At 42.4% G+C, this 8,628-nt stretch overlaps 1 protein-coding gene across 2 annotated transcripts; it reads left to right on the top strand.

The window, feature by feature from the left end:
* Positions 1 to 386: 386 nt before the first annotated feature.
* On the top strand, positions 387 to 6,070 carry LOC306820734 (uncharacterized protein). 2 transcript variants are annotated; one of them, XM_079338676.1, is made up of 5 exons: positions 387 to 576; positions 1,581 to 1,748; positions 5,116 to 5,188; positions 5,328 to 5,568; positions 5,828 to 6,070. In XM_079338676.1, the coding sequence occupies exons 1-4, from the start codon at positions 391 to 393 to the stop codon at positions 5,345 to 5,347; spliced, it is 447 nt and encodes a 148-aa protein (XP_079194802.1). In that variant the 5' UTR covers positions 387 to 390; the 3' UTR covers positions 5,348 to 5,568; positions 5,828 to 6,070. The 2 variants fall into 2 exon arrangements, 1 of the variants encoding a protein (XP_079194802.1); XR_013778697.1 differs by lacking the exon at positions 1,581 to 1,748 and having other exon boundaries at positions 400 to 576.
* The last annotated feature ends 2,558 nt before the right edge of the window (positions 6,071 to 8,628 follow it).

Here is an 8,628-nt window from a genome sequence, read left to right on the forward strand (position 1 = left end):
GTGTTTTTGTGTTTCCAGATGGATCTCCATCTACCTCCTCTTCTCCAGCATCAACAGCAGGCAGATGGCATGATGACATTCCAGCTGACAGAAAATGTATATCAGCCTCATGGATACATGATTCCTGTGGAGAGCCAGGAATACTCTCAACTGTACTGGAAGGAAATCCACTGTACGAATGGCCGGGTATGTATTCAATTATGCTTTCAGTACTTTTGTTATACACACTATTGGAGGATATAGGTTTCCTTCATTTCACAAGTAGTAATCATACATGTTCTGTACATGTGTACATTATGTAGTGTTCTTTTTTTTCCAATCAAGCATATAAACCAGAGATTGAATGAAGTAAATGATCAGGTAATATTTACTTGACAGTTGCGTTCTGAAATGTTTTTGTCTTTCCAGATGGATGTCCATCGAACATCTTTGCTCCAGCATCAACAGCAGGCAGAGGGCATTGAGATATACCAGCTGGCAGAAAGTGTACATCAGCCTCATGGATACCTGATTCCTGTGGAGAGCCAGGAATGCTCTCAACTGTACTGGAAGGAAAACCACTATACGAATGGCCGGGTATGTATTCAATTATGCTTTCAGTACTTTTGTTATACACACTATTGGAGGATATATGTTTCCTTCGTTTCTCAAGTACTCATCATACATGTTCTGTACATGTGTACAATATGTAGTCGGGTTTTTTTTTCCAATCAAGTATATAGACCATAGTTTGGATGTAGTAAATGATCAGGCAATATTTCCCTGACAGTTGCGTTCGGAAGTGTTTTTGTGTTTCCAGATGGATCTCCATCTACCTCCTTTTCTCCAGCATCAACAGCAGGCAGATGGCATGATGACATTCCAGCTGACAGAAAATGTATATCAGCCTCATGGATACATGATTCCTGTGGAGAGCCAGGAATACTCTCAACTGTACTGGAAGGAAATCCACTGTACGAATGGCCGGGTATGTATTCAATTATGCTTTCAGTACTTTTGTTATACACACTATTGGAGGATATAGGTTTCCTTCATTTCACAAGTAGTAATCATACATGTTCTGTACATGTGTACATTATGTAGTGTTCTTTTTTTTCCAATCAAGCATATAAACCAGAGATTGAATGAAGTAAATGATCAGGTAATATTTACTTGACAGTTGCGTTCTGAAATGTTTTTGTCTTTCCAGATGGATGTCCATCGAACATCTTTGCTCCAGCATCAACAGCAGGCAGAGGGCATTGAGATATACCAGCTGGCAGAAAGTGTACATCAGCCTCATGGATACATGATTCCTGTGGAGAGCCAGGAATGCTCTCAACTGTACTGGAAGGAAAACCACTGTAAGAATGGCCGGGTATGTATTCAATTATGCTTTCAGTACTTTTGTTATACACACTATTGGAGGATATATGTTTCCTTCGTTTCTCAAGTACTCATCATACATGTTCTGTACATGTGTACAGTATGTAGTCGATTTTTTTTTTCCAATCAAGTATATAGACCATAGTTTGGATGTAGTAAATGATCAGGCAATATTTCCTTGACAGTTGCGTTCGGAAGTGTTTTTGTGTTTCCAGATGGATCTCCATCTACCTCCTCTTCTCCAGCATCAACAGCAGGCAGATGGCATGATGACATTCCAGCTGACAGAAAATGTATATCAGCCTCATGGATACATGATTCCTGTGGAGAGCCAGGAATACTCTCAGCTGTACTGGAAGGAAAACCACTGTAAGAATGGCCGGGTATGTATTCAATTATGCTTTCAGTACTTTTGTTATACACACTATTGGAGGATATATGTTTCCTTCATTTCACAAGTAATAATCATACATGTTCTGTACATGTGTACATTATGTAGTGTTTTTTTCCCAATCAAGCATATAAACCAGAGATTGAATGAAGTAAATGATCAGGTAATGTTTACTTGACAGTTGCGTTCTGAAATGTTTTTGTTTTTCCAGATGGATGTCCATCGAACATCTCTGCTCCAGCATCAACAGCAGGCAGAGGGCATTGAGATATACCAGCTGGCAGAAAGTGTACATCAGCCTCATGGATACCTGATTCCTGTGGAGAGCCAGGAATGCTCTCAACTGTACTGGAAGGAAAACCACTGTACGAATGGCCGGGTATGTATTCAATTATGCTTTCAGTACTTTTGTTATACACACTATTGGAGGATATATGTTTCCTTCGTTGCTCAAGTACTCATCATACATGTTCTGTACATGTGCACAATATGTAGTTGTTTTTTTGTTTCATTGTTTTTTTTTTATCCAATCAAGCATATAGACCAGAGTTTGGATGAAGTAAATGAATAGGCAATATTTACTTGACAGTTGCGTTCAGAAGTGTTTTTGTGTTTCCAGATGGATCTCCATCTACCTCCTTTTCTCCAGCATCAACAGCAGGCAGATGGCATGATGACATTCCAGCTGACAGAAAATGTATATCAGCCTCATGGATACATGATTCCTTCACCACCATACTCCAGACAGCAGCATGTACAACAAGACTGCTGAAGAGGATCGAAGAGCTTGTGGGCTGGGCGAGTATGAAGATCAAACCCCCCAAGTCACGCAGCCTGTCGATCAGGAAAGGAGTCAGAAACGACAACACCATCTTTGTCGCAGGCGGTGAGAATATCCCATTGCTGGCAGATCAACCTGTCCGTAGCCTGGGTCGCACCTACACAGCAAAGCTCTCTGACAGGCAGATGGGGGAGACGGTGAGGAAGCAGCTCGCAGATGGCCTGACCAAGATCAATCAAAGCCAACTCCCCGGAAAGTACAAAGTTTGGTGTTACCAGTTCATACTGTACCAAAGGGTGGTGTGGCCACTGAAGATGAGCGAAATCCCCTCCTCAGTGGTAGGCAAGATGGACGGGCTGGCAAACTCGTTCATCAGGAAGTGGCTGGGACTACCAAGATGCCTCTCGGAGGTTCGGCCTCTTTGGTAGGAACACACTACAACTACCACTGCGATGCATCAGCTTGGGATACAAGCAAGAGAAGGCTCGGCTGGTGCTGGAGCTGAGGGAATCCACTGACCAGCTGGTGAGAGCAGCGGGCACCCAGATAAGAACGGGAAAAAAGTGGAAAGCCCAAGAAGAGGTCGACATGGCAATCGGCAGGCTGAAGCACCGCGAGGTGGTCGGCAGAGTCCAGGAGGGTCGAGCAGGCCTTGGGAGGGGCGATACTCCCTTGTTCTGGTCAAAGGCTTCCAAAGAAGACCGGAAAGCCATGGTGGTGGCGGAAGTGGCAAGAACTGAGCAGGAACGCCTGAACATCAGAGCGGTGTTCCAGGGCCAGCAAGGACGTTGGACGTCATGGGAAGGTCTCACAGATAGGTCCATGTCATAGTCCGTCCTATGGCAGATCCCCCAAGCAAGGCTCAGCTTCCTGATCAGAGCAACATACGACACCTTGCCATGTCCCCAAAACCTCCACCAATGGTTTGGTGCCAAAGAGAACTGTCCCCTTTGCAACACCATCAACGCAAGCCTCCAGCACATCCTGTCGGGCTGCACGACAGCGCTGTCCCAGGGCCGCTATAGGTGGTGACGCGACCAAGTGCTGAAGAAGCTGGCAGAGGTCTCGAGGACGACATCCCATCCAGTTTGCGAGGGCTGGAGAGAATGTCAGACCCTCCCGCCAGAGAGATACAGCAAGGCTCCTCTCACCAGGAAGTGAGTGGTCCATGAGGGTCGACTTGAGAAAACAGCTCCAGTTCCCCAGGGAGATTGTAGAAACATCCCTGCGGCCAGACCTCGTCATGTGGTCAGAGGCTAGCAAGACAGTCCTCCTGGTGGAACTCACCGTACCATGGGAGGGAGGTGTGGAGGCCGCCTACGAGCGGAAGTGAGCCAAGTACTCTGATCTGGCGGCAGAGTGCAGGGAGGCGGGCTGGAAAGCTGTTATCTGCCCTGTGGAAGTGGGGTGTAGGGGCTTCGTAGGTTCCTCAACTGCTCGCCTACTCCGCGACATGGGATGCACAGGACCGAGACATCGGAAAGCCTTGAAAGAGCTGGCAGAGGAGGCGGAGAAAGGCAGCTTCTGGCTGTGGCTAAAAAGGAAGCAGAAGGGTTGGGGGGCTAACACCTAAGGCATCAGCAGGGGATGGCAGGGAGAGATCAGTACTTTTGTTATACACACTATTGGAGGATATATGTTTCCTTCATTTCTCAAGTCCTAATCATACATGTTCTGTACATGTGCACAATATGTAGTGTTATTTTTTTTATTTTATTTTTTTTATCCAATCATGCATTTAGACCAGAGTTTATATGAAGTAAATGATCAGGCAATATTTACTTGACAGTTGCGTTCAGAAGTGTTTTTGTGTTTCCAGATGGATCTCCATCTACCTCCTTTTCTCCAGCATCAACAGCAGGCAGATGGCATGATGACATTCCAGCTGACAGAAAATGTATATCAGCCTCATGGATACATGATTCCTGTGGAGAGCCAGGAATACTCTCAACTGTACTGGAAGGAAATCCACTGTAAGAATGGCCGGGTATGTATTCAATTATGCTTTCAGTACTTTTGTTATACACACTATTGGAGGATATATGTTTCCTTCATTTCACAAGTAATAATCATACATGTTCTGTACATTTATACAGTATGTAGTTTCTGTTTTTCCAATCAAGCATATAAACCAGAGATTTAATGAAGTAAATGATCAGGTAATGTTTACTTGACATTTGCGTACTGAAATGTTTTTGTGTTTCCAGATGGATCTCCATCGAACATCTCTGCTCTAGCATCAACAGCAGGCAGAGGGCATTGAGATATACCAGCTGGCAGAAGATGTACATCAGCCTCATGGATACATGATTCCTGTGGAGAGCCAGGAATGCTCTCAACTGTACTGGAAGGAAAACCACTGTACGAATGGCTGGATATGTGTTTAATTAAAGGGATACTTCACCCATTTGCATTAAGCTTTGTATCATTAGAAACATGCTAGTAGTATGTAATGGTTGTGAATCCAGCCCTCATTTTTCCCTGAGACGAGAGAAATATTATTTTCTTGCCAGAACGTAGTCTTTTTCGTGATGAAAAAAGCGCCATAGACACCTAGTTCTCATGTTTTCATTCACAGAGGCTACAGACCAATCACAGATTCGTGGGCGGGATCTCACGGCCAGAATCAAAACTTAACGTCAACCATATTGGTAGGAAGCAACTATATGCTAACTTGTTTTGTGTATAAAGCAACAGTGAAAAAGGATGTTTCAACTTCAAACTTATGATGAAGGGGATTTTGAAGGAGGTGTTGTACTCTAATCAAATGTTCATTACTCTCTCTACAAGCCGTGATGACAAGCCATTGAGGCTGAAGGGGCAATGAGAGGCAGCTGCTGCGACTGCTGCACCCCAGAGACAGAGCCTGCATGTCGGCCATTCCGAGGGGGAGAGGCGGCGGCTGCAGTCTTGATGGAGGGCCTCTATGTCGGCAGCTGTGGGGACACCTCGAAACATACTTTAAAATCCCTGAATTGAACTGGAAACGTCAGCCAAAGCCTGCAGGATTTAATGGACGTCTGTGAAGTGAGTGTTTTTATTTTCTTTCTGTTACTATTACTTGTGCTAATGTCTAGACACTTACTCTCTGCTATTCCATCTATCTAACTTTGTAATTTTGTATTCTAACTTTGTACTAACACTCTTGATACTTATTCTTCTTTGACACTTTATTCTTTGTTGACTCTTATCTTGGTTAAATGTTTTAGCATCGTTGCACTGTACTGCTCTGTGTGCCCTTGATTTGCCCCCCGGGGACTAATAGTTTTTTGAATTTGAATGTTTTCTAGACAAGTTGCCTGACAGCCTTCAGTCACTATCTGGAATGAATCCTGCAAGGAGAGAGACTTAGCAAAGACTGTTGCGTTGTTCTTCCCACCTGTTTCCTGCAGGCCATCAGAAGACAATATCCAGCTCAAGGTGGCCAGTACAGCAGATACCAAGAGACTTTGGATGCTCAGGAAGAACTATCATTTGCTTTATTTATATAAATATATTTTGTATATTTATTTTTGATTAAAAGTTTAAATTCATGTTGGTTGTAGTTCATTTTGTGGTTGATACAAATATATACTGTATTAGATAAAGTTATTTGAGTTACTAAATTACTCTTGCCTGATACGATAAAATACAGTGCACTAATGGTCCTACCTGCATCATGTTTTTGATAATGTAATGTAATGTAAATGTTTTTATAGACAAATAAAAATATTTTTGCCATTATAAACTGTAGACGCAAATTAAATTTAACAGGCAAATTCATCTAAAAAAGCTATGCATTATATAGTCAAGTCAAAGTCATCTTTATTCACATTTGATGGCCATACATGTGTTTCTCTCTGAACCATGGTGCTACATATTAAATATGAATCAAAAGTACTAAAAAAAATAAACAAGAAATGAATATAAACACTGCATTTCCTCATTGGAAATCAATAAAGTTATATCTTATCTTAAAAAAAGCTCAAGACGAGTTAAGTCATGTCTCAGAGCCGCTTTGGAAATATGTAGCAGCCTCCTTTGATGGGTTAGGTACAGGGACAGTGTTGGGTGTTGGGTTGGCAGGTTGTGGCTGGGCAAGTGAGGAGGTTGGCATCTTGAACTGGATGTTGGGGCTGCGTCGTCTGTCCATGACCCTCTCGATGAGGGTGGTGTGAAGTTTTTCTCTTACAGTACACTTGATTGGACTGTGATTCTCCTGTAAAGGACAGGGAATATGATTACACAGAAAATCTGATCTGAAGACTTGACTGTCCTTTCTCCCCAGATATATATATATATATATATATATATATATATATATATATATGGCATATTTTTGCTGATGAGCTGATGTCGGGGCCTCAACTCCAGCTACTGTCTGTTTCCCTGTTGTCCCCTATCAGCATTCTGCTGCTAAGGCAAGAAGCGCACGCCAGACCTCCTTGTTTCCTTTTCTGGTCTGGCGCCCGACACACCCAGGGCTAGTCTAGTCTAGTCTTTGGTTTTCCTCACAAATCTCTTTCATTTCCATTCTCATGGAGCACATCTCCTCCGTTAATTTTTTTACAGCCCTCTGCAGATTATCGGTCACTGAAACAGACTGCACTGTTAAAGAACCTCCAGGTAGCTGGGCAACTGGATATGTACCCACACATTCCCTCTGCAGAGCTTCTCTGGCACAATGCTTTGCAATGGTCAAAGCCTCCTCTAAATCAGTAGCACCCTGTTTAAGACACTTGGCTTTCAGCACCGGATCCAGTCCAGCGAGGAAATGATGAAACTTCTGTTCTCTCTGTGCAATGGCGCCATAATCCGGGAAAACCTCAGCGACGAGCCGGCTCACATCAGCTGCATACACCTCCAAGCTCTCTCCGGGAGCTTGTGCCCAGGCCGATAGGTTAGCTCTGAAGCGGTCCATATATTGTCTCTGTCCAAAAGCCAAGCCCAGTCTCTCTTTAACAGCAGCATAGTCTGACTTAACGTCTGTTACATACGTCGTGTTTTAATATAAAATCTGTGAAAGGTGACACAGATCTTTCAATGGATCATTGTACCTGATGGACCTAACTATTAGCCCTCTAGTTTTCAGCAGATTTTACTGTATAATTTTTTAAAGAAAATTAAAGGTGAATTCTGCTAAATTTTCAATAAGACGTGAAATTTTGGTCACATTCAGTGTTTTATTTGGAAAAATCTGAAAGAGGTGACAAAGATCTTTCAATGGATCCTGGTACCCAAGGGCCCTGACGATTACCCCTGTGATCTTCAGCAGATTTTACTGTATAGTTTTTGGGAAAATTAAAGGTGAATTCTGCCAATTTTTCATTGAGAGATGAGACATATTGGTCACATTCAGTGTTTTATTTTTGAAAAATCTAAAAGAGGTGACAAAGATCTTTCAATGGACCCTGGTACCCAAGGGCCCTGACTATTATCCCTGTGATTTTTTTTTTTTTACAATTTTCATTTCTAATTTCTGGTTAATTAAGAGGCCACAGTGCAGCGAGAGCTGCTGGCATGGAGGTGAGGACAAGTCTTAAGGTATAAATCGATGTTAAAAAAGGCCATTTTTTTCCCGAACGTATCCTCAACATATTTTCTTAGGCTATAGCATCTGGACAGACACATTATTTCTTACCAATAGACCCCCTTCCTCTTTTAAATTCATTTAGATTAAAAAAAATACATATATTTTTTATTTTCACATGGTTAACTTATCAATGTGTACATTACATTTTCATGCATATTATAATAATAAAGACAAATATGAACACTTTAACGATAATTGATTAAAAATTGAATAAATGAAATACAGTTTGAACTGACATTCTGTCATTCATAGAACTCAAAACGTACTATAAGTATTATTTTCATTCAATATTTTCGACAAAAACTTTTCAGCAGTAAGAGTAGACACTAAAGAAGACACCAGCAACATAACTTTATATTTTGGAGTGACACATCTTATTTCAAAGAACATCTTTGACTTCAGCCTCCTTCTGCCCGCAGTTTCGTTTCTCGTCCCTGTTGCCTGACAGTCTGAACTTTGGGCACAAACTCCCCCTGATACGCGGGATCTCCCGTCACGTGACTTGACCGAACATAAACA

Source organism: Symphodus melops (genome assembly GCF_947650265.1).
Source record: "Symphodus melops genome assembly, chromosome: 2".
Classification (NCBI taxonomy): Eukaryota; Metazoa; Chordata; class Actinopteri; order Labriformes; family Labridae; genus Symphodus; species Symphodus melops.

Coding starts and splice junctions, on each gene's coding strand:
- LOC306820734 (XM_079338676.1), top strand. CDS start 391: ATGTTTTTGTCTTTCCAGATGGATGTCCATCGAACATCTTTGCTCCAG. Junction 577..1,580: donor ACCACTATACGAATGGCCGG/GTATGTATTCAA, acceptor TTGTGTTTCCAG/ATGGATCTCCATCTACCTCC. Junction 5,189..5,327: donor ACTTAACGTCAACCATATTG/GTAGGAAGCAAC, acceptor TCTCTCTACAAG/CCGTGATGACAAGCCATTGA.